This window comes from Typopeltis vanoorti, chromosome 1 (genome assembly GCF_054136105.1).
Source record: "Typopeltis vanoorti isolate ZY-2024b chromosome 1, IOZ_Tvanoo_1.0, whole genome shotgun sequence".
In the NCBI taxonomy this organism is placed as follows: Eukaryota; Metazoa; Arthropoda; class Arachnida; order Uropygi; family Thelyphonidae; genus Typopeltis; species Typopeltis vanoorti.
This window is the reverse complement of record NC_143549.1, coordinates 136,905,919-136,932,400: the sequence shown is the minus strand read 5'-3', so window position 1 is coordinate 136,932,400 and position 26,482 is coordinate 136,905,919. Positions and strand designations below refer to the sequence as shown.

Genomic DNA, 26,482 nt, shown 5'->3' with positions numbered 1-26,482 from the left:
TGCTGACAGGCATAGTATTCGTTATTATTTATTATTAATAATAATAAGAAGAATCATGAAAGTAATACTAAAATTTAAAATTGTTTCATGAACCTGAACATCACTTTAATATTAAATGAACTCACCGGTATTCCAAGGTGGTTTGGGAGGATCTGACAAGCAACCTTCCATAGAAACCAACACAGACATTACATATACAAAACCTCCTACTTTCCTAAACACGGTTCTTGTTCGATGGCTTTCTCGTAAAACAAAAAGCAGGGACTAGAAAACAAGAAATTACATTAAAATATTTAATCCTTCTTAAAGTTAATATATGAAATTTGAAATAATAAAAAAAAATGCAATATGAATTAATTATAAATATTCTATTGGGTTGTGATTGGGTCACTGAACTTCATTCTGAAATACATTATCCAGTAATTGCCAGCAAATACTAACGGCATTAAAAATAAATCAGTGCAGACCGCAATACACTTTGTGTGTGTGTGTGTGTGTGTGTGTGTGTGTGTGTGTGTGTGTGTGTGTGTGTGTGAGTGAGTGAGTGAGTGAGTGAGTGAGTGGATAGCATTATTATCATGTCAAGAACCAAAAATGAGTAACAAAATGAGAATTAAATGAGAGGAAGTGTGAGAATTGAGAACTTTGAAAAAGAAAAAAGTGAAGTAGTTTAAATATTTATGAGTAATAATTATAAGCCAACCAAATGAATTATAAAAGTATAGAATCTAACAAAGAAGGATAATCAATAAATTTATTCTCTCTCGTCTGTGTTCAGTCAAAAGATATTGAAAAACTAAGATACAAATTATGTCATCCAACTGTTATCTATGGATAACCAAGATGTGTGTGTGGCAAGGATAAAGGATTTGAAAGAAAAATTCTTATAAAATATTTAATCCATGTGTGAAAGAATCTACAATATGTCGTTTAATGGGATGCAAAAAGCCAAGTGTGTACATGACATGTTTTTCAAATGGAAAATAGATGTATTTCTAAGACTGTATGCAACATTTTTTTTTTTTTTTGGTAAAAAGACCAAAATGAAAATGAAGAAAGAACAAACAAGATGAATTAGTCAAGACTGTAAACACTTATATAGTAATGTGCAAACTGGAGAAGTAAATTTTGGATGGGCAGAGATAGAGGCAAAAAAATCCAGGAAACAAAGGCCAGATTTTCTGTAGGAAGATGACATTGTGCAGGTCAGTCTACCTTTTTTTTTTCAAACATTTTCCTCAAACCATGTTACTTGCAATAATCCTTAAGTACAGCATGGTTCCCTGCATTGGGAGTTTTTTGGAACATGAATCTGTTCCAAAAGTTCCAAAAAACTACCACAATACAGGGAACCCTGCTGTACTTTAATATTTCATATTAATCTCCTTACCAGCAATGAGATGTTTTCACATCCACCAAAATGTGGTTGTGAAGCATAAGCAGAGTTGAAAAAAAAATGGTAAGACATGCTAGTCATTAATTACTTTCATTAAGAGGTGTAATAATCCTTCACACTCAGTAGAATCCTTTACTAAATTAACTCGCTTTCACTAGCACATCTCAGAGCCAGAGCTAGCAGCATGACAACACAGTTCCTTACAGTATATGCTGTAAGCAACTACAACATAGCTGTCATTTTAAACAAAGACATAGAAATACATATACAATATATTTTTTATATTTCCAGTATTTTTATCATATAATTATAGTTTATCATGCCAGGTCAAAATAATTGACTACTATTTTGAAATAAATGTTTCTTTGTTTTTTATCTTAGGGAATAAAAAAAATAGTTGCAATCAATTATTGCATGTAAATCTTGTGTCAACCTAGAAAAAGAAATGCTATATAATTTTTTATTTTTTAATAATTTTAATTCTGCCCAATTCTGGTTAAATTACTGTGCATTTTTTTGTTCTTGAAGAAATTTATGTAAGACAATTATTTTCACAAAACTTTTATTTATAAAATAATCAGAAAGGTTTTTTTTTTCATTTAATTTCCAATATCAAGACCATATTTCTAAGCATAAAACAGATTTATTAAAATAAACAATATAACCCAACAAGTTTCATAAGTCATCACTTACATCGTTATTCTTGTTGAAAGGCTTATACGCTCGTTAAACACGATAACTAAAAATTAAGGAACTGACAGCGTACACTAGAAATATAAATTAAAAACGACTTTAATAAATACTTTCCGATATTTCAGCAACGTACGTTGCCATCTTCTTGGGAACTTAAAATAAAGAACAGGTGCACGCAAGTGCTACATAACAGCAAATGAGAAATGAAGCGAGAAAGCTACCGTTTTCCAAAAGTCCTGATGGTGCCCCCCTGGTGGACTATATTGGTAATTATTGGCCTTTGGGCTGAAGTTATTCTGATATATGTTTTTCCAAATTTGGGACAGTCTTATGCACCCAAATTTGTTGAGGCATGTTCCTAAGGGCTGAGGCTGATTCCATGAATAGTCTTTCATATTTGAACTTGCTGCAGTGTATTGCTGTGGCTTTCTTCCACCTTATTCTGTGGTGGGTATCCAGAGCATGGTCTGCAAGCCCAGAGCGGCTGTACTAATGAAATTGGATGTAGTCCTTGTGTTCTGAGATTCTGATATTTGCTGTCCAGCCTGTTTGGCCAAAGTAGGACAATTTACAGCTGCACGGGACCTGGTATATGCCAGGTAGGTCTAGGGGAAGTGGTTGGTCTTTAGTGGAGTGGATAAGGGATGCCAATTTTCTATGTGGTTTGTAACAGGTGGTTAAGTCATGTTTTTTTAAGATTTTGTTGATTTTTTCCGAGCTGCCTCGGATGTAGGGGATGGTGATGGATTTAGAGTAATCTTTTTTGTGAAGGGGGGAGGTGGGTTGTGGATAACTGGTTTAAGTATTTTTTGGATTTTATGGGGAGGGGGGGGGGAGCCATTGGCTGAGAAAGTGTTAAGGATGTGATTTAATTCAGTAGTTAGGGCTTGATCATTTGAACAGATAAGTTTTGCCCTGTTGAATAATGTCTTAACTCGATATTGTTGTGGGGGGGGAGTTGTTGGTGAATGTATCTGACTGTATGGGTGGGTTTTCTATAAACTGAGAAAACCAAGGTTCCATCAGGTTGACGGGTGACTAGTGTGTCTAGGAAGGGGAGGCTATTGTTTTTCTCTATTTCTAGGGTGAACTTGATTCTAGGGTGTTGGTTGTTTAAGTGTGTTAAGAAGGAGAGGAATGTATCCAGGCCATGTGGCCAAATAGCAAATACATCATCAATGTAGCGAAGCCATATGGTAGGTTTTTGTGGGGCTGAGTTTAAGGCTTTCTCTTCAAAAGTCTCCATAAAGAAGTTGGCCAAGGGTGGGGAAAGTGGTGAACCCATGGCTGTCCCCTCTATCTGTTTGTAGAATTTTTCCTGCCAAACGAAGTAGCCTGAGTTCATTGTGAACTGAAATAGGGCTGAGATATCGGGAAGAAATTTAGCTTGGATTAGCTCTAAGGTTTCTTTGAGGGGGACATTTGTGAATAAGGAGGAGATCGAAACTGACCATTATGTCATTATGTTGGAGTGTAAGGTTTTCTATACTGGCTTTGAAGTGGGCTGAGTTTTTTTTATGTGTGATGGTGTATTGCCAGTATGTATAGTGTGAGCGCTCTTTGGCTAAATACTTAGCTAGTTTGTAAGGGGGGTGGAATCAATGCCATCCACTATGGGACGTAATGGCACATTTTCTTTATGTATTTTTGGGAGCCCATATATGTGGGGGGGGGTATAGAGTTATATGGTTTTAGTCTGTTGGTAATCTCCACAGGCCAAGAAGTGATCTTCTTAAGGAGCCTATAGGGTTTTCTAATTTGAGAGTTGATGGGATTGTATTCAATTGGGAGGTAAGTAGCTCGATCTAATAGTAAAGCCTTAAGCTTACCTGTGTGGTCATTATGATTGAGTACCACAGTGGCGTTCCTCTTATCCGCCTTGGTGATAACTATTTCTTTGTTTTTCTTCAATTCTTGTAGTGACTTGTATTCACTAATGGATATATTGGTTTTGGGGGGTTTTGCTTTTGTGAGAACACAGACTACATCCAATCTAATATCGCTGGCGATGTGGTTTGGAAGGTGGCGAATCCCACATTCAATCTGGATCCTGAATTCCTCGGCCGGTAATTTCCTAGGAGCATTGGTGAAGTTGTGACCACGTGACAGAGCGCTGAGTGCTTCAGGCTTCAAGGTAACTGACAAAAGGTTAACTACAGTGTTTGTTTGGAAGTCGAGTTCTTTTTTTTTTTAGTTTATCAAACTTGTTGATATGTCGACTCCGTATTCATTTGAATTCTTTGTTTGCCGCAGTACACGAGACGTCATGTAGAATTGACCATGGTTCGTGATTAAGCGTATTTGAAAGCTCATCCTCTAGCGCTAAAATAGCTCTGTTTATGTTGGCTAGGAAACCGCATGTAGCTGTAATTTGCTACTGAAGTAAAGCCTGGCTTGCCTGGTTGTAGATACGGAGAGCTTTCTGTGAAACGAAGCAGTGCTTCAATTTTACACATTTTGGGATTAACTGGTTATACTGGCAGCATTTTAGGAAGGTCAGACGATTCAGTTGTCTGGATAACTTCAGCTTCAGTTTGCCGTAATGGCAGGCCTTGCATGCGAAGGAATCTCTGTGAATGATCGTAATTCTTGTTGAAAGGCTTATTATGCTGGTTAAACATGATAACTAATAATTAAGAAATTGACAGCGTACACTAGAAACATAAATTAAAAACAACTTTAATAAATACTTTCCAATATTTCGGCAACGTCACGTTGCCATCTTCTTGGGAACTTAAAATAAAGAACAGGTGCACGCAAGTGCTACATAACAGCAAATGAGAAACGAAGCAAGGAAGCTACCGTTTTCCTAAAGTCCTGATGGTGCCCCCTGGCGGGCTATATTGGTAATTATTGGCCTTTGGGCTGAAGTTCTTCTGATATATGTTTTCCAAATTTGGGGGTCTTATGCACCCAAATTTGTTGAGGTTTGGCATGTTCCTAAGGGCAGAGGCTGATTCCATGAATTTGGGTGCATAAGACTGCCCCAAATTTGGGAAACATATATCAGAAGAACTTCAGCCCAAAGGCCAATAATTACCAATATAGCCCGCCAGGGGGCACCATCAGGACTTTAGGAAAACGGTAGCTTCCTCGATTCGTTTCTCATTTGCTGTTATGTAGCACTTGTGTGCACCTGTTCTTTATTTTAAGTTCCCAAGAAGATGGCAAAATATCGGAAAGTATTTATTAAAGTTGTTTTTAATTTATATTTCTAGTGTATGCTGTCAATTCCTTAATTATTAGTTATCACTTACATCATTGTGGATACAAAACCTGTATAAACGACTAAAAAATATTAATTACACATAGCAGATATTATCATAACTTCAAAACTAGTACATATGAACAAAGCGACCAGAAACAAATATTGTATTAATTACTATATATGCATCAGAACAATGCTAGTTGTTGCTTTCACATTCTGTGGTGTAATTCATGTTATATCCCAGGTCTGTGTTTGTTAGATTTTTAAGTTATAATATTGCTTCATGAATACAATGGTAAGGCAACTTTTTGCAAATGTATAAGATCTCAAAGTTCTTACATCCACCAAAATCTCCACATTCTCCAATGAAAAAAACAGTTTACAAAATCCACTGCACTTGTGGTATTTGCTGTGTAGGTAGATAAGTACTTCAAGTCAGATACACAAATTCCAAAATTTATGAAATAACAATTTGTTCTCCCCGCCCCCTCCCCTCCCCCATCCTGGAAGTTTAAGATAAAGTAATTAAGATTAGTAAAACTAAAACTATGAGAATCAAAAAAGACTTTCTGATGATCTATAACCAAAGAGAGAGAGCAACTTAAACACAACCATACCTAAAATGAAATTCATCATGTGCTTTGGGAGTAAACGAACAGAGATAAATATTGAAAATTGAGTTATGCAGTTACCATTTAGAAAAGTTATCAGTCTTGGAATGTGCACCCATACATTTTTTTTTTTTTTTTGCCTGATAAAATCAGAAGCAGCTATCTGTTTATAGGTGCATTTGCCATTATATTTTGCACTCGAGCATTCTCCTTTCATAGGATTATTTCATCATCATCATAAATTCCTGCTATATACTCTCAGAGTGTACAGGATATTATGATAACATTACATGAAAAAGTTACATGATTACTAACTCCTGATCAACAATTTGCTCTAAATTAATCTGTTATCTGTCAAAACTCCAACATTATAAGATCTTATATTTCTGTTTTTTAAGGCACATTTTACTAATTAATTAATACACCTACATCTTGGTCTTCCTCTTGGTCTTTGTCCTCCCAATCTGGCAGGGAACACTTGTTTTGCTAATCTTTCCTCTCCCATACTGTTTAAGTGACCATCCCACATTAGCTCTGCTAACACATTCCTGAATGCTAATAATGGAAAGTTCTTTTCTAATATTCTAATTTTTATTATGATTCTGCAATGGATGCTATCTGTTCACTCCACTAAGCTTTCTCAGAACTGTTCACTGTTTAGATTATATTTGGTCATTCAAACATATAATTAAATTGAAATATATATTGATCTTTAATTGACCATGATTTATAAACATCTAATACCAAAAAGTTTTGCCGAAGGGGATGTCCGGCTTCTTCAGGGCTTATAACGGTAAGAGAAAAAAACTCTCAAAGTGGCTAGTACAGAGAAAATGGAGTAACACCATCGTATAAATTAAACATTAAAATAGAATGCGTAACATTACATGCATGGACCATGTTGTGTTAGTCACTGTTATGTGAGCCTGTTCTGTAGTTTTGAGTGAAATTAAATTCTAGCAGACTGAGTGATCTTATTAAGATTTTCTGTATGTCAGCTATTATCATTCCCTGGTTCCTGTTAAGATTTTCTTCAGAACGGAGAACTATAATGGCTTCTTTGAAATTCCTACAATGGAAATCTTCTTCTAGGTAATGCATGGAGCTTCTATCCCAATCAATGGTATGGTTAGTAATCGCGAAATGATGGGCTAGACCTGAGTTGTCTGTTCTGTTGTTATTAATATCTCCTATATGTTCTTTTTTTTTCTGGAATTTCAAGGCTTCTCGATGTCTGTCCTATATAGTTTAGACCACAAGTACATGGGATGTTGTACACTCCAGCGTGTTTGAAAAAAGGATTAATGTCTTTTGGCGATCTAAAAACATGATGGACAGTCTTGACTGGTTTGAACACAACTCTGATGTTGAAATGTTTAAAATGTTTTGCAATCTTCTCGGACACTGTACCTGCATAAGGAATAACTAAGGATGAACTGTATTGAGTGATGGTAGGTTGTTGTTGGGGGGGGGGGGGGTTTCTATGAAGAATCTTGTTGATTAGATTCTTTGGATAGCCATTTTTTATTAATGTCTCTGATATATGAGTAATTTCATCACAGAATTCTTTATCCTCTGAGATGATGTTTGTAGCTCTATTTTTGAGCATTATGTATTATGCTGAAACTTGTTGGTATTAGATGTCTATAAATCATGGTCAATTAAAGATCATTATATATTTCAACTTTCTCAGAACTCTCATATCTGTGGTCACCAGTCTTTGATCAATGCTTTTATAAGTTAAAACTAGTTTGAACACTGTCTTGTACACAGCTATGTTAGCGTTATGACTAATTTCTCTCTTATCACATATAAATTTATTCAAATGACTTCCTGCCATACCATTCTTACTAATTCTGTTGTCTATTTCCATATTTATAATCTTCTTAAAAATTGTGCCTAAATAGCCGAAATGTTTCACTTGTTCTATAGGTTCCCCATTCAGGATACAGTTGATGTTTTCAATGGTTCTGCCTATTTTCATTGTCTTGGTATTTTTAATTGCTGATTTTCATACCAAATTTATTACAACAGTTATTCAGTTTAATCAAGGAACAGACATGTACTGAATTTATTTAGAAGTATACTATCATCAACATAACTAAAGAGCTGAGATTAGCATCATCAATTTTGATATTAAGTGTAATATCACTTTCTTTCTTAATGTGATCAATATAGATAATGAATAATAGTTGAAATAATGTGCACCCTTGTTGCACACCTAATTTAACGTCAAACTATCTTCCTCCTCCAATTCTAACTCTTGACTTACAGCTCAAATAGAGATTATGTATTGCTCAATGAAATGCTACTATAGCATTTGAAGAGATTTCCTCTTGGCACCATGTCATACACGTTTTCCAGATCTATGAAATGTAAATACTGATCCTTGTTATATTTAAGTGTTTTATTTCTAAACCAGCTCTCTCAGATACATAAGTTAAAAGTGTTATGTTCTTCTAATTTTTTATACTGATGTCTGTAACATCAGTCTATGGTATGATTTGAACCAACCTTTGGTTTGAGGGTGGGGTACACTATTCACTTGACCATCCAGGCCAGAATAGTATGGTATACCATGAGCTTCTCAACTCATGGTATACCATATAGTTTATAAAGTTTAAATAACACTTAAAGATATATACAGTCAAATACTATACCACTGTCATTTTCAAAAAAATTTTTTTTTAATATTTTTTAAAAAAATTTACTTTTTAAAATTTGAAATGGTACAACATACATTAATTATCCATCATGATTTTATATTTTCATATGAAAATATTTCATACTTTATATATCAAAAAGAGTCAACTATGTACATTAAAAATACCTTGAGGATATGTGTTTTCAAGTCAAGGGCTAAAGTGGGAGCAGTATGCATGAGGCCTAGCAATGTTCCCATGTCATCATCTCCGCCATTACTCAGTACTAACTGCTGTACAATACCTAATGCTGGCTGTCTACATAGCTGATAGGGTACCAGATTATGAGCACATCGAGCACCTCCACATTCTCTAAATACACCTAATTAGGGGAAATGCATTAAATAATAACCATTTAAATAAGAGGTCAATAAAATATATGAGTTCCAATTTTGCTGAAAATTAACAGAAACTGCTAAAGTAATTAATGAAAATTTGAATGCAATATTTCAAAATTAAAATATGGTAAATAATGTTATTATATTTCAATGGGAAAGGGAAGGGAAATGGGTTAAAAGCAGTGTCTAGTTGGATGGAATGACTGATGCATCAATGAAGGCTATGTGGCCAATATTAAACAACTAACATAAATCAGAGGTTTGATTCTTCCAGCTTCCTGTTTTGTAGAATGAAACAACAGAGTTTCTAGGAGGAAAGATCAGTCTAGTGTTGTAGTAAAGCTTAAGTAGGAGATGAATTTCATCATTCAGTGCGAGACCATCATCCAACTTGTCATTTGAAAAAATGTCCATGTTTGGTCTCTAGAGCAAGGTTTTTGGACCAGGTAAAAAATTTTAAAATCAATAATAAAAAATTTTTAAAAAATTGGAAAAAAAAAAAAAAAAAAAAAAAAAACCTTAACCCAGCCATGGTCTAAATGTACTATAGGTTCACAAATCAACCTTTTTCGTGGGTGGGAACTGCATAAAAAAATGTCAAAAACACAGAAAACAGACTGATGGTCTCATATGTCAGACCTCCATAATGAGGACAGTCACTCAGCCATCAGCAGATCCTATGCATGATTCAAACCCAGTAAGCTTCTCCAGTGAAAGTCAGGTGTGATGTCTTTGCTAATGCCTATGAAGGTTGGGATAGCATTAAACATGGAGGAGGTAACAGGATTGGATGCAAGATTTAGCATATGAGCAAACGAGCCAACAGCATCCGTAACTTGGGTGGTCAACAAGAGTAAATAACAAGAACAACCGAGGAAGGATGAAAGAATTGAAATACAGTGATGTTGCATTAAAGGCCATCCAAGTCAGTGAAAGCAACTGTTGGCCAGTTTCTTATCAGCTGTGGTGGTAGTGGTAAAAGTGTTGGAGAAGCTTGTTAGAATCAGAATTAGACCAATGAGAATATGAACCTTTCCAGAGTGGATCTGTTAAGGAGCAACCTTTTTTCTGTAATCTAGTTGTATTTTATAATAAGGCGACAAATATAATGAACAGAAGAGATGCTTACATAGTAATTTTTGTATGCAGCAATTTTGTACATAATTTTTGCAGATGTGTTTGATGGAACATCACATGAAGATTTATGCTGAAATTAAGGAGAGGATAGAGAGTTATTTTCATTTTTTATTGAGTTTTTAAGTTAAATTTTTTAAGGTGCTGTAGCATCTGAAGCTATATGTGCCAAATCAAAACAAAACTAACAAATAACTATAAATGTAAATAAAGTTTAACTGATGTATTTAACTGGATAAAAATAAAATTACTATATTAGAATATACAGTTCTAAAATTTACATGCTTGTATTTCTGTAAAAATTTAAAAACAAGATATAGATAATAGAGCAGATAAAATTTGCCTGCATAAGGCCTAGGTTGCTAAAATGTAAATTAATAATTGCACTCATTAAAATAACAAAAGCAGTCTACAAAATTATGATGAATGGTTAAAATGGTTAAACAATTTTCACACATAAGCAGATCCCCACCCCCACCACCAAACCATCCTAAAAGCGCAGTGAAATTTTCACATTCCTTTGAAATTTGGTCTCTTTCAATGAGGTAAAAATATTGAGAGCTTTTGCCTGAATATTCTATGTACTAAGAGGAATTCTTTTTTGGTTACAATCCTCAATCCAGATGATAGGAGACGTTCCATCTCAATCATTAAATGGCTTCTATTGTGGGTAATCTGCAGGCTTAAAGAAGCAGTGGCAACTTTTCCTTGTTCTTTGTATTTTTCACTTTTATTTAATATAATTTAACTGGTTCCCATGAAGATGGCAATGTAACATTGCCAAAATATAGGAAGTAGTGATTAAAGTTTTCTTTTAATTAATATTTAGTATACGTTGTAGTTTCCTGAAATAAGTTAATAGTCATGTGTTGCCAACGTAGAGTTTATCAACAAGAGTTAACAGTTAATAGTTATTTAATATAGTCCGAACTATTGGAAGTCTCTTAATGACTTCCAACTTTTCCTCTAATGCAGTTACTTTTCTCTTCTTTTTATTACTGCCACTTTCTTTATCAATCTCTCTTTTCCATATCAGGGGTTGAATATAATAAAGCCTTATAGGTATCTAAATTAAAGCAAAATGAAGAAAAATGATTGAGGAAGAGAAAAGAGTTTGCCCGTGCACCTGTGATGATAGCTTTGAGTCAATTGTTGAGTGTCGCCAGCCACCACCTGCAACACTGCTACTGCCTAGTAGCTGCTACATGACAAGTGTCACTGCTCACTGCAGATAATCAACAAGAAATTTCACATACCATAAAAAAATCATATTAATTGATTATTTACTCGTTTTAAGCAGGAAATAGTATCATTTCACTCAATCGCGCTAACTATTATCGCACATATCGAATTCATGTTAAGCAAAGTTTTCCTGTATACAAAAATGGAACAGCAACTATAAGACAACAAATAGAAAGCAACAAGATTCCTATACAAAAGGGAATAAGACAGGGAGATTATATATCCCCTAAACATTTTACAGAAGCATTTCAGAAGATGATGAAAAAAATTAACTGGATTTCCAAAGGCATGACAATAAAATGTGAAAAATTAACCAATTTGAGAAATACAGATGATATTGTATTGATTTCAGAATCAGCACAAAACCCAGGAAATGATAAATATACTGAACATAGAAAGCAAGAAGATAGGCCTTAAAATAAATAGAGAAAAAACAAAAGTTTTGTTCACTAGGTAGTTAAGAGCAAAAATAAATAAAACTTGATGAGCCAATAGAAATAGTTTCCTCTTATGTATATTTGGGGAAACATTTTGACATTGAAAATGGATTACAGAGTGAAATTAAAAGAAGAACACAGTTAGCCTTTGGATTCCATCTTCTCCATCTGCTTGAAAAGTAAAGTGTTCAACCAATGTATATTACTAATACTCATCTATGGGTCAGAAACCTGGGCACTAACGCAATAAATGGAAAAACAAATACCATGAAAACTTTACTGCAAGTTTAGGATTGTTTGACCATTTTAAAAATCGAGCTGGACTACATAACCTAAGAATAACTGGAGAATCTGCTAGTGCTGATAAAGCACTAGACTGTTGACAAGTTTCCTGAAGAATTGCAAAGGATAATTCAGGAGGGTGATTATGAGGATCGGAAAATATTCAACATCGACAAAACTTCTCTCTTTTGGAACCGTATGCCAACAAAAACTTTCCTAGCTAAAACTGAAGCATCTCGAGCAGGATACAAAGTATCTAAAGATTGTCTTACGCTTTTATTAGGAGACAATGCAGAAGGTGACTTTAAACTCAAGCCTATGTTAGTTTATTGTGTGCAAAATCCAAGATCTAACATTATTGAAGAAATCAGCAAAATTGGAAAAGAATTTGGATTTAATGAACTGGATAATGAAGATGTAAGAAACTTGCTTGATTCCCATTCAGAACATTTAAACATGAATGATCTCCTTCAACTTGAAAAACAGTGTGCATATGAAGAAGAAGATAAGGAGCAAAAACAAGAAGAGAATGTTATGACTAAGAAGCTAATTGCAAAGAACTTGAGCTAGTTTTCAATCACATTGAGCATGCTAAGGAAATTTTGTTTGATGCTGATCCTGATATAGAATGAAGCCTCAACGTCCACCGAAATCCTTTCTTTTGGTGTTGCATGGTGATCAGCATTCATTTTAGAAATTATGGACTTTACAACCGTGTTATAAATAACTCTTTTAATTTCCCGATGTTTCAATCTTCATATTAAGATCATCATCATCTGGAGTATATACAAATATACAAGTACGAGCTGAGTTACATTACACACAGTAAGCTAAAGAAACAATGATTTAATCACCGGTTATTCTATTGGCATGACCTCTTGTGAAAAAAAAAAAAAAAAAAAATACAAATTAATTAATTAGAAACTACATCAAAGCTAAATTCTATTTAAGATAACATGAGAAAAATATCTTTCTTATAGATAGTCTTCTAACAACGATGTCCATTTTTAACATTACAATTGTTATTTTTGATTTAGGATTCTAGATTATCTACAGTCCTATTTATTAAAACACTTAAGGAATTGAACAACGCAGCTAAGGACATAAAATAAATTATATTTTAATAAATACTTTCCGATAATTTGGCAACGTCACGTTCCCATCTTCTAAAGGAACTTACAAAAAAAAAGGTACATGCACGTAGGCACTACAACACAGTAACTGGGAATGAAGAGATGAAGCTATTGTTCTCCTAAAAGGAATAAGGAATTCCTTTATAATAAAAATAAAAATATAAAAAAAAATATAAAATAAAAAAATAAGGAATATAAAGCTCTACAGGAAATGAAGAATAATAAAAAATTAGTTATCACCAAAGTGGATAAGGGAAATGCAACTGTAGTCCTTAACCAAAAGGACTACACAGGTAAGCTGAATGCTTTTCTATTAGATCGGGCTACTTACCTCCCTATCAATTACAATCGCACCAACTCTCAAATTAGAAAACTTCACAGGCTCCTTAAGAGAGTCACTTCTTGGCCTGTAAAAGTTACCAACAGATTAAAGCCGTATAATTCTATACAACCCCGTATTTACAGACTCTCAAAAATACATAAAGAAAATTGCCATTACGTCCCTTAGTGGATGGCATTGATTCCCCCACATACAAATTAGCTAAACATTTGGCCAAAGAGCTCACACACTATACTGGCAGCACACCATCACACATAAAAAACTCAGCCCATTTGAAAGCCAGCATAGAAAACCTTACACTCCAATGTACTGACATAATGGTCAGCTTTGACGTCTCCTCTTTATTCACAAATGTCCCACTCAAGGAAACTTTAGAGCTAATCCAAGCTAAATTTACTCCTGATATCTCAGCCTTATTTCAGTTCCCAATGAACTCAGGCTATTTCGTTTGGCAGGGAAAATTCTACAAACAAATAGAGAGGACAGCCATGGGTTCACCACTCTCCCCACCATTGGCCAATTTCTTTATGGAGACCTTAGAAGAAAAAGTCATAGCCTCTGCCCCACAAAAACCAACCATATGGTTTTGCTATGTTGATGATGTGTTTGCTATTTGGCCACATGGTTCTGAAACACTTCTCTCCTTCTTAACACACTTAAACAACGAACACCCCAGAATCAAATTCACCCTGGAAAAAGAGAAAAAAAACAGCCTCCCTTTCCTAGACACACTAGTCACCTGCCAGCCTAACAATCCCCCCCCCCTCACAACAATATGGAGTGGTGAAAACACTATACAACAGGGCTAAACTAATCTAATCTGTTCTAACGACATGGCCCTAAACATTGAACTAAAGCACATCCTTAACACTTTCTCAGCCAATGCCCCCCCCCCCCCTCCCAAAAAAACCAAAAATATTAGAACCTACAAACCACAGATCCCCCCCCTCCACAACAAGGATTACTCTAAATCCATCACCATTCCCTATATCCGAGGCACCTCAGAAAAGATTACCAAAATCTTAAAAAAGCATGACCTGACCTCCTGTTAAAACCTTACAAAAAATTGGCATCCCTTATCCGCTCCAATAAAGACCAACCATTTACCCTAGAGCTACCTGGTGTATACCAGGTCCCTTGCAGTTGTAAACTGTCTTACTTTGGCCAAACAGGCAGGACAGCGAATATCAGAATTTCTGAACACAAGGACTACATCTGGTTTCACAAGTACAGCCATTCTAGTCTTGCAGACCATGCTCTGAATACACGCCACAGAATACGGTGGAAAAAAGCTACAGTAATACACCGTAGCAAATACAAATTTGAAAGATTATTTATGGAATCAGCCTCAGCAATAAGAAATTCTCCAAACCTCAACAAATTTGGTTGTATGCGACTGCCCCAAATTTGGGAGGCTTACATCAGCAGACCTTCAGCCCAATGGCCAAGAACACCTACTTAGCCTGCTAGAGGGCACCATCAGGACTTTTAGGAGAACAATAGCTTCATCTCTTCATTCCCAGTTACTGTGTTGTAGTGCCTACATGCACGTACCTTTTTTTTTTGTAAGTTCCTTTAGAAGATGGCAACGTGATGTTGCCGAAATATCGGAAAGTATTTATTAAAGTATAATTTAATTTATATCCTTAGCTACGTTGTTCAATTCCTTAAGTGTTTTAATAACACATAACCAACGTATAAGCCTGTCTACGAGAATCAATACAGTGGGTAGAATATGTGCCTTCCATATGCTAGGGATTTTTAGACCATCATTATTGTTCAGATTGGGATGGTTAATAAGAATCTCACAAGCTTCCTTAAATTTGTTTATTAAAAGAACACGTAAGACCACAGTAATAACTTTTAATTAATAAAGGTACAGATATTTCATACTAAAACTAATAGTTCATCTTCAGTGTCACACAAACAGTTATAGGAATGGAATACAAGTAACGAACATTCGGTGGATCACCTATTAAATTACAATTGTTGCCGTGTGCTAGGAAATGAGAGAAATAATAATTATTAATCTTTAAGATAATTGGTTTTTTATTGATAACATAAAATAAAAGTCTCTCAGATCTTCGAGAGAGCAATCATTTCGATTTAAATTCGGTCGGTGTAAAATAGCTTCACAACTTTCTTTAAAAAGGTGTTCATATTTGAACCTGCATCTATGGAGGAGAATAGCTTTATCCCACTGGATATTATGAGTAGTGTTAATACTGTGTTGTGCTAGACCAGACTTCTGAGGTTTGTTGTATTCAATATAATATTTATGTTCCTTAATTCTTTTTTTCCACAGAATGGCCAGTTTGTCCAAAATAAGAAACATCGCATTCACACGGTATTTGGTAAACGCCAGCCAAAGATAGAGATGACAGTTTATCCTTTGTAGAAGGCAATAAAGAGGAAATTTTGTTGATAGGAACATATGTGGAAATCAATTGGTACTTTTTCAAAATTCTACCTATAGGTTCTGAGATTCCTGGAATGTAAGAGATTGGAACTCTGTGGACTGTTGAGGAAACCTTAGGTATTGGAACATAAGATTCAATTATCTGTTGGATTTGATTGGGGTTGTAATTATTCAATTCCATTAACTTTTTAATGATGGAAAGTTCTTGTTGTAAGATTACTGGAGAAGAGCAAACTTTATGTGCTCTATTAATTAGAGATTTAAGAATGCCAAATTTTTGAGATGTGTGGTGAGCACACGTCTCAAAAATTTTTTATGATTCATTTTTATGATTAAAATTCATAAAAGACTTTTTATGAATGTATCTGCCAGTAAATGTTGGCTTTCAAAAGACACTTGCAGATAAGGTACCAGAAGAAGTTCGAGTAAGGAGGATGTCCAAGAATGGTAAAGTACCAGAATTTTCTTTTTCCATGCTGAATTGAATACGTGGGTGAAGGCTATTTATCTGTTGTAGAAATGTGGAAAGCTCATCTTCAGTATATGACCAAATAGCAAAAACATCATCAACATAACGATACCAAAGAGATGGTTGAGGATAAATGGATGAAAGCATAGTGTCTTCAAATTGTTTCAAAAAGTAGTTTGCCAAAGGTGGAGACAGAGGGCTGACAAACCCATGGCAGACAAACTGGCTGTTCTGTGGGAAAAAAAAAAAAAAGAATTAAGGAACATCAATATTATATTGAATACAACAAACCTCAGAAGTCTGATCTAGCACAACACAGCATTAACACTACTCATAATATCCAGTGGGATAAAGCTATTCTCCTCCATAGATGCAGGTTCAAATATGAACACCTTTTTAAAGAAAGTTGTGAAGCTATTTTACACCGACCGAATTTAAATCGAAATGATTGCTCTCTCTTGAAGATCTGGGAGACTTTTATTTTATGCTATTAATAAAAAAACCAATTATCTTAAAGATTAATAATTATTATTTCTATCATTTCCTAGCATGCAGCAACAATTGTAATTTAATAGGTGATCCACAGAATGTTCGTTACTTATATTTCATTCCTACAACTGTTTGTGTGACACTGAAGATGTACTATTAGTTTTAGTATGAAATATCTGTACCTTTATTAATTAAAAGTTATTACTGTGGTCTTATGTGTTCTTTTAATAATTATACTATGCCACAGGTACCTCTAAAAATAAGAATCATCTTCCTTAAATTTGATTCATACCATGTTTTGGTGTGATGTAAACAACTGGTGCTTTTCAAGTCAATTCTATGTAAAGTGTTCAGGGCATGATCAGAAAGGCCAGCTTCACCATAGTTATTATATTTAATGTGTCATTTATGTTCCTTTTGTCTGATAGGAATTGTGCATCCTGTTTCCCCTATATATGGTATATCACAGGTGCAATAAATACGGTATACTCCAGGGTTGGCCAACAGAAGGAGTCTGTCTTTGGATGAGTTGAGTTAGCTTTTTAATTTTGCAGGGGGTTTAAAGGTGGCTTTGAGGTTGTATCTTTGTAGTATTCTGTTTATTTTATCTGATATCCCTTTAATGTAAGGAATGGTTATAGTTTTATTGTAGTCTGATTTATCTTTGTTTTTTATTGAGGTCTTGTAGAGAATTTTGTTAATAGTGTTTTGGCTGTAACCATTTTTTTAGAAAAGTATTGCTGATAACTTTAAATTCGTCTTTCAGCACATGTTCATTGGAGTAGATCTTCAAAGTCCTGTTTTTTAGAGTATTAATGACACCTAAAAGAATGTGTCATTGATTGGGACATTCGTAAAGAGGGAAGAGAAGACGTCAAAACTGACTAATAAATCATCTTTTTCTAATGTAATGTCTTTGATTATGTTTATGAATTTTTTGTTCTTTTGGTTGGGTTGTAGTTAACACGTTGGTATGTACTATTGTCTGAGACTTGCAGATTCATTTTTTCTATATAAGTGGTTTGGTTTATATAAATGGTGGAGCTGGCCTTTCTGATCATGCCCTGAACACTTTACATAGAATTGACTGGAAAAGCACCAGTTGTTTACATCACACCAAAACATGGTATGAATACAAATTTAAGGAAGCCTGTGAGATTCTTATCAACCACCCCAATCTGAATAATAATGATGGTCTAAAAATCCCAAGCATATGGAAGGCACATATTCTCCCCACGGAACCTTTCTCTCTAAAAGTTAACTAAAAACAGGAGACTGTAGGTAATCCAGAATCCTAAATCTAAAATAACAATTGTAATGTTAAAAATAGGACATCATTGTTACTAAAAGAAAACTATCTATAAGAAATAATGTTTTTCTCATGTTATCTTAAATAGAATTTAGCTATGATGTAGTTTCTAAATAATTAATTTATTTGTATTTTTTTTTCCACTACCAGTAGAATAACCAGTGATGAAATCATTGTTTCTTCTTACTGTGTGTAATGTAACTCAGCTTGTCCTTGTATATTTGTACATACTCCAGATGATGATCTTAATATTAAGATTGAAACGTCGGGAAATTAAAAGTTATTCATAACATGGTTGTAAAGTCCATAATTTCTAAAATGAGTATACTAAAATCTTGATAAAAGCAACTGCCAGCTATCGCAAATTGCATGACAAGATGAAAAAGTCGAACAATTCAAACATCTTTACTTAATTTTTTTGTAAAAAAAAAGTAGCTCAATCAAATGTTTAGACATTAAATAAAAATTTAAGCAACTGATTTTTATTAACTTTGATGATTTTATACTCTAATATAACTTATACTGTAATTTTTTTTTTCAAAATGTATGCTAACCGATTAATAAATTATAATTATTCCTATTGTTTATTGTATTCGCTTAATGTGATTTCACTTAGCGTGCATTAATTGATGGATTAATTAATCATGCTAAGCAAGGTTTCCTGTAATCTGTTGATATTCTTCTTGAATTGTTGAAGATTGTAGTCCTTTGGAAATGCTTCACGAGGGAGACTGTTCCACAGACTTGAGGTGGAAGGAATGAAAGATGACTAGGAGTAGCAGGTGAGATGCAGTTCAACTGTAAAAGGATGCTGAGCAGTTGTAGTACAAGTTTCTGTAGATCTAGCAGAAATATGAGGCATAATGGACTGCACTGCAAATTTTTCAAAACACTTTAAATCAAATACTAAAACTAATTTCCCATGTTCTAATTTGATAAAAGAAGATAATTCTAATTTAAATGTGTTGCAAACTCATAAGCTTTACAAACAATATTCAGAAAATGGCAAGAATAGAAATGCAATTCATGTTTCAACTCCTAAATGCTTAACTACCTCAGTCTCTGTTAACTCAGAGTATCTGAATATTGCAGCTGCAATTCTTTAGGAATCACATACAAGGTATACTCTTGGAAACAAAAGTCCATGCACCTAATATAACATGGAATTTTTTTTAGATGGTAAAGGATGGCTTACAAGGGGAAGCAGAAAATACAGACTCTTAAGCGACTTTAAACAGCATTTTAAATGAAGAGAATGTACCTACTAAAGTTTTAATAACTAATATTAAATTTTCAGATTTTAAAATAAAAGCAATACTCAGTAATGCCTTTGTTGTTATTGGTGAGGAAGAAATTTTACTTTTAACAGATATTCTTGTTATTATGAATCAAGATCCATAAGATTTCAAAGGATTGGAAATATGAAAGTCCAAATTATAAATTTCCATAAATTAAAGATGCCAAGAAATTACATGCTTGGTTTTCCATCCTTTGTCCAAGTGTAAGTAAACAAAGTTTCCACGTGAAGTCGCTTTGTGATTGGGCTACTTGTATATGCAAAGCACATATCCTTACAGACATGTATAATGCGAAGCATTATGAGAAGGACCACTACCCAGACTGATTTCAACCTTTATTGAAGTCTCATCAGTTGAAGCCAACAAGTGAAAAAAAAACTTTCAACAAATATAAATTTCCAGTTTCACAATCAAACGATTCACATTCTCCTCCTTTTAAGTCTTCAGATTTCCAAGAGATCTGTATCTGTGAAAAGCTAACTGTTCTGTACATATCAAGATGTAAGTGATGTAAGTGAAAAATAAAGGAGAAGAAGGCTTTTGAACATCTATGGCAGGTTCCTGCTATAGATGCTCCTGTTATAGCTCACCCAAACCTGGAAGTAAAATTTTACATCTCAACTGATACATCATATGATTGTATTGCTACAGTAGTTGAGCAGAAGGGAGCTCAAGGATTAAAATCATAGCTTTTCTTATCAGGAAGATAAATGGTCCTGAACTCAACTACTCAGTGAATGAAAATGAGGTGATGGCAATTACTTTTTTTCCACTGAGGAAACTTAAATATCTTTCATGTGGTCAAGACACTGAGGTCAAGTCAGATCATAGCCATTATCCTTTCTAAGCATGAAAGACAAAAATCAAAGAATAATTAGATGGATATTGAAATACAAGAATTTAACATTCCACATGGTTAAGCCTTTTCACACGATTTAACATTAAAGTTAGCTAAAGAGCAGGTATTAAAAACTCACTGGCAGACTCTCTCTTAAAGTCACATTTTGAAGAAAGCTTGTGTTGCACCAGTTTCAGCCTCTGAAACAATAAAATGAAAAATTTTGGAGTGAAGAAGATTGGAATACAGAGAAAACAGTTTCGCCTATAAACATTAATAAATAAAAATAAAAGTAATAACTCCAAGTGAAATGATAGCCAGGATACTTTACCAAACTCATTTTACTCCTCTGTCAGGACAAGTAGGTTTTAGGAAAACCTTGCAACATATTTCTGACAGATACTACTGGCCAACTGAACCAAGATGTGGATTTTGTTAGATCTTATGTCACATTAGAATTCATTTAAGAGGAAAGGAACCACTTACAGACATCATCACATGAAGGAAATTGTAAGAAAATTACTGCAGAAAACACTAGTTACTACTAGTTTTAGATTAAAGAAAAAAGTTTGGAGGTTATTTAAGACTATCCATGAAAAAGAAAGATATTTGCTGTACATGGAGTGGCGTTTTTTTTTTTCCAAAGATGGATTTTTTTTTTTTTTTTTTTTTTACTTAAAGGGGCTGGAGGCGGGGCAGTCATTGTGGAGTATCTGATAGCTTGCATTCACAACACTCCACATTTTCTTTTTTTAATAAATCAGATAACTTATATATTAAGCATCATAAAAAAAAAATTGGAAGGAAAGTGGGATAATTAAATGTATTTCATTCTGCTTCCACATTACAGTAATGTGATGCAGTTTTCTTTTAATACTCTGTCAAAAAATTTAATTTATCATTATAATTAAATTTACTTGTCTTAATTTCTACAAATATAATAAAAATTACATCACTAAATAATTTTACGAAATTTTGTAGTTGTTATTAAAACAGTTCGTAACTTTATGTTACAAAGTATAGCTAAACATCAGTGTTGATTGGTTGATTCAAAATGGCGATAGAGACAATGCATGGAGTTCACAGTTTAAGTCCAAGAACTGCACCTATTTTCAAGCAGCATCTATCAAGAAATTATATTATTTTATTTTAATAGACTAAAACTTTTCCTTACTTAAAAATCCATTTTACATGGCGAGTCCTATGCCGCTGGTCTCAACCAGCAACTTGAAGCCAGTGTGCACGTGCACAGACAATGAGACAGAGCGCAATTAGCAACAACAAGTGTAAAGTTAAGTTGTGTTGGTTGTGTTAATGTGAATATTGAAATAACAATATGGGTTCAATTTAGAGAGAAGGGTAAAAAAACAAAAATGAATTTGTACATCTATAGATTTCTCAAAAAGTTTTTTTTCCAATGGATTTTCCAACAACCACCAGAAGATAAAAATGTAGGCCTCCAAGTTTACTAAAAGGATAAACAGTAGCACAGTTGTGAAGGTGTGAGTTCCCACATTTACAAGACGAATAGCTAAATTCTCATATAATATTACAAACATGAAGGAGACTATTCTGACAAAAGAAAGAAACTAATTTCATGTCATGAAGAGCAACTATAAAGCCCCAGTTTGTTCTACGTGTTTTCTCCTCATGGATAATTTTTTATAGCAAGGTCATTTTTCTGTTGAACGTTTACACTAAAGTTTACTGAGATAGAACAAGAATATTTTTTCTTACAGTCTTAGGAAAAGAATTAAGAAAAATATAAGACTAGAGTCAGAGTGAGAAGAATTTCAGTTGTTAAGGAGCACAGAGGATAGGGATCAGGAGATGTTTAGACAGTTGAGTTTGGAAAGTGCAAGAATGATTGCTATGGAAGATTTTAACTATAGCAGTATAAATTGGAGAGAGGAAGATGCATGCAGCAATAAGGGAATGGAATTTCTAGAATTCTTGAGGGACAAATATCTTAGGCAACATGTAATAGAGGGAACAAGAGGTTCAAGAGTTTTGGATTTGGTCATAGCATCAGAAGAGTTGATAATAACTGATATGACACCTCTCCCACCAGTTGGAAAGGGTGACCATATGGTTTTGACTTGGAAGATGAATATTCATGCAGGAGTATCACAGAGACGGGAACGTATGTGGAATTATAAGGCAGGTGATTATAATAGTCTAAGACATAAACTTGGGGAAGTTTCACGGAGGGAGGAATTGGAAGGATGGGATATCGTTAGTGCTAGGGAAATTGTGAAGGAATATTTGTTAGCAGCAATGGTAAGCTGTATTCCACGAGTGAAGAAGAGGACACAATTTGGAGTAAAGTGGATGACAAACGATATTAAACAGGAACTGCATGTGAAAAAGAGGCTATGGAGACAGGTGAAGAGAAGATGTGTGAAGATTATAATACACAGGCCAGGAGAGTGATTAGTATGGTAAGGAAGACAAAACTGGAATATGAGAAGAGATTGGCCCTATGATCCAAAGAAAATCATTGGGAATTTTTTAACTATGTGGCCAGTAGGAGGAGAAATGACTGTGGAAGAATGATATTGCAGGATAAAGATGGGAATAGAGTGACTGATGCAGAGGACATAGTGGAATTGTTCAATGAACACTTTATTGAGTATTTCATCCTGGAGGAAAATTTTTAATACTAGAGGGATATGGTAGGTTCGAGGTTTACAGGTGCAGGAGAAAAAATGTGTTCCAAATACTGAATACTCTAAATGCCAGCAAAGCTGTGGGACTGGATGGTATTTCACCACAAGTTTTGAGAGAATGTGCTAAAAAACTGACAGTGCCTTTGACCTGGCTTTTCAATGAAAGTCTGGCTACTGGAAAGGTGCCCATGGAATGGAAGGAAGGTAAGATAGTGCCATTGCATAAGGGCGTAACAGACTTGAAGTGTCTAATTATAGACCAGTTTGAGTGTCATCAGTAGTTAAGATGTTGGAGAAATTAGTGAGGGACCGTTTACAGCATTGGGCAGATGAGGGTAATGTTATCTGTGAGAGTCAACATGGATTTGTGAAGGGGGTGCTCTTGTTTTAGCAATATGCTAGCCTTTTATAATATAGTTACAAGAGCAGCAGATGAGGGAAAGGCATATGCTGCCATTTTCTTGGACTTAGCGAAGGCATTTGACAGGGTGCCACATGATAAGCTCATATTTAAGTTGCAGCACATGGGTCTGGATGTCAGATTGGTCAACTGGATTCAGGATTGGCTGTCCGATAGGTATCAAAAAAGTTGTGTATGGTGGGTCAGTTTCAAGGAGACAGAGGGTTACACGTGGTGTCCCACAGGGCTCAGTACTGGGACCTATATCAATGACATTGTCAGTGGATTGCAGGGGGATATTCAGTTGTTTGTGAATGACGCGATTCTAGGAAGGGCTATTAGTAACAGTGCAGATGTGATAGCCCTGCAAGAGGATTTGAATAAACTGGACAGATGGGCAAATGAATGGGGGTCTCAGTTTAATGCAGCAAAATGTAAGGTCTTGAGGTTTGGGACACATCGATGCGATTTGTTCTGATGTGATCTGCATTCTCTATGGGAGAAGCTATAGTGGAGGAAGAAGGGGAGATAAGAGATCTGGGGGTTGATGATTGACAGAAATCTGAAATTTAGGGGACATATTGCAAAGGTGGTGAAGGTAACACAGAGGATTGCTGCAATAATGAGAAGAACACTGACCTGAAGAGAGAAAAAGAGTTATCATTCCGTTGTATAAGACTCTGATCAGACCACACTTAGACTATTGTTCTCAGATTTGGTCACCAGGATTTGAAGGGGATAAATTAACAGTGGAAAGGGTACAAAAGTGGATAACAAAGATGGTTTCAGGACTGTACAATGTTAGTCATGCGGATCGGCTGAGGGAATGTAGACTGCAGGGTTTGGTGGATAGAAAAAGAAGAGGTGATATGATTGAGACTTTTAAACTGTTGAGAGGTGGTTACAGGGTTGACACTGGGGAGTTCTTTTGCTTGGTTGAACAGCGGGAAGGAGTGATGACAAGGGGCCATTCCTGGAAGTTACAAATGGAAACTGTGAGCAAGAGGGTGAGGAGTAGTTTCTTTGCATGGAGGGTGGTTGAACCATGGAATGGATTGCCTGATAGAGTGGTGAGAGCGGTGAATGAGTTTAAAGAGTGGTATGAAAGACTTTGTGATTCCTAGGAAGGACCTCCCATGATGAGTCTTGATAGACTTTGTGTTTCTTAAGAAGGACCTCCGCGATGAGTCTTTTGACTCCATGGAGGCCTGAATAATAATAATAATAATAATTTCTATAATGGATTGGCAAGGAAATCTGTTTTGTTTGTTCTGTTTCATTCCAGAAATTAAGCTTGTGTGGAATTTAGAAAGAAAGTGTATCTGTTATGAAATCTTTTTGAATGAATTGTACATGAATTATAATTGTATAATGTTTAAAATTTATTTAATAATGTTTCTTTTGTGTTATATTTCTTGTCTTATGAGACTCATATAAGTGAATATAGTGCATGAGATTTTTTATAAACATATTGAAAAGAACCCAGAAATATTAAAATAATACTTGCTGCATGAAAGTAACCTGTTTTTTTTTTGTTTTTTTTTTGTGTGTGTGCCAGAACAGCAAATTACACTGTTTTTTATGTAAAAGCAAAACAAAATATTCTTTATATATCATACTGCAACCTAATAAAAGCTCATGAATTAATTACAGAAAGTTTGGTTAAACCAAAAATTTTTACAAAATCTAAGAAAAAAATATTTCTACTCACTAGCATTACTTGAATTATTGCTAAGAAGGGAAGTTAATGCTTCCATCACAAGAGATCCCAAAGTTTGCTGTTCCTCTGGTATTATAACTTTGGCTAATATAAGTAAAACACAAAATTTAACATTAAAAGGATATATAATTCTTTAATTATAAGAAATATGCAATATTAATTTTCCATCGAACTTTATATAAACTACATCTGATAATGAAATCCAGGATTTATTGAATACTAGTATCTGCTATGGATCTCATGAGGATACACATGAATGCATGCACACACACACACAATGATTTCATGATAAGGTGGTTGCACTGACATTCAATTACCTGAATATGAAATTACACATGCATCAGTTTGATAATAAAATCAGGAAATAATCATATGGCATTATGATGTACTGTATACTAATGACATCTGCTATGGCTCTCATGAGGATATGCATGCACATATACACACAATGATCTCTCAATTATGTAGGTGCACTGGCAATTTACTATCAGTCAGCTAAATATACAATTGCACATGCATATTCCATTATACCTAAAAAAAAAAAAAAAGCCTCTGTAACTAAGTTAACATAGCAATGTCCTCTGGATGGAAAGGCCAGGGTTTGAATAAATTCTAAGAAGCAAAGAACCTTTTGAAGGTTTTTAAACTAAAAGTCAGTCAGTCTCATCATTCTCCCAGAAGCTCATGTTTTTCATTCAGCAAGGCACACATATCAGCAAAGAATAAATACAGTTAAAAATTTGACACAAAGCAGGCAGGAGTAACTATCCTGTGAAAAGAAAAGTTACTCTTAGTTAAACAGAAGATGAAGATATCAGAGTATCGAGTTAACTTTTTGTTGTTGTTTTAAATATGAATCCCACCTATAAAAAGGCAGAAATCAACATAGTATTAGTACAGCAGGTGGACCAAGAATTATCAAATCATGAAGATCAAATGCAGAACACTTCTAGCCTTGCAAGCTTCTAATAACCAAGGTAATGGTCATCTTAATTCATTTAAATTCCAAAATAAGATAACTGAGAGGCAGACTGAGTTCAAAATTGAATTAATAATATTACATATTATAAAACATATACCAAATTCATTTTGTATTAAGAGATGCATCAACAGTTACTTCTCGTGGATTTTCTTTTAAATCAATCAATCAATCTACACTTGCAAGATATTCCAATACCTATAGCAAATCAGAAGCATGTGAATAAGGATTAAAAAAGAAGGAACATACAATGAATAAACACAGGTTGTAGTCTTTAGGAAACAGTTGGTCAGGAAGGCTATTTCCATAAAACAGTTTGAACAATTTGGCTTCATGCCTGGTAGATCAACAACAGATGCTATCTTTGGGTTACGAC

General features: G+C 34.4%; 1 protein-coding gene across 3 annotated transcripts in view; it reads right to left on the bottom strand.

Moving 5' to 3' along the window:
* Nucleotides 1-26,482, bottom strand: part of bchs (WD repeat and FYVE domain containing 3 bchs) — a 1,305,514-nt gene that overhangs the window by 1,047,856 nt on the left and 231,176 nt on the right. For all 3 annotated transcript variants that reach the window (XM_090399415.1, XM_090399420.1, XM_090399430.1), the window contains exons 12-14: nt 25,119-25,211; nt 8,739-8,932; nt 126-264 (exon numbers count right to left, since the gene is read on the bottom strand). In XM_090399415.1, coding sequence (XP_090255541.1) covers nt 126-264; nt 8,739-8,932; nt 25,119-25,211 — 426 coding nt within the window. The remainder of the gene's footprint in view (nt 1-125; nt 265-8,738; nt 8,933-25,118; nt 25,212-26,482) is intronic.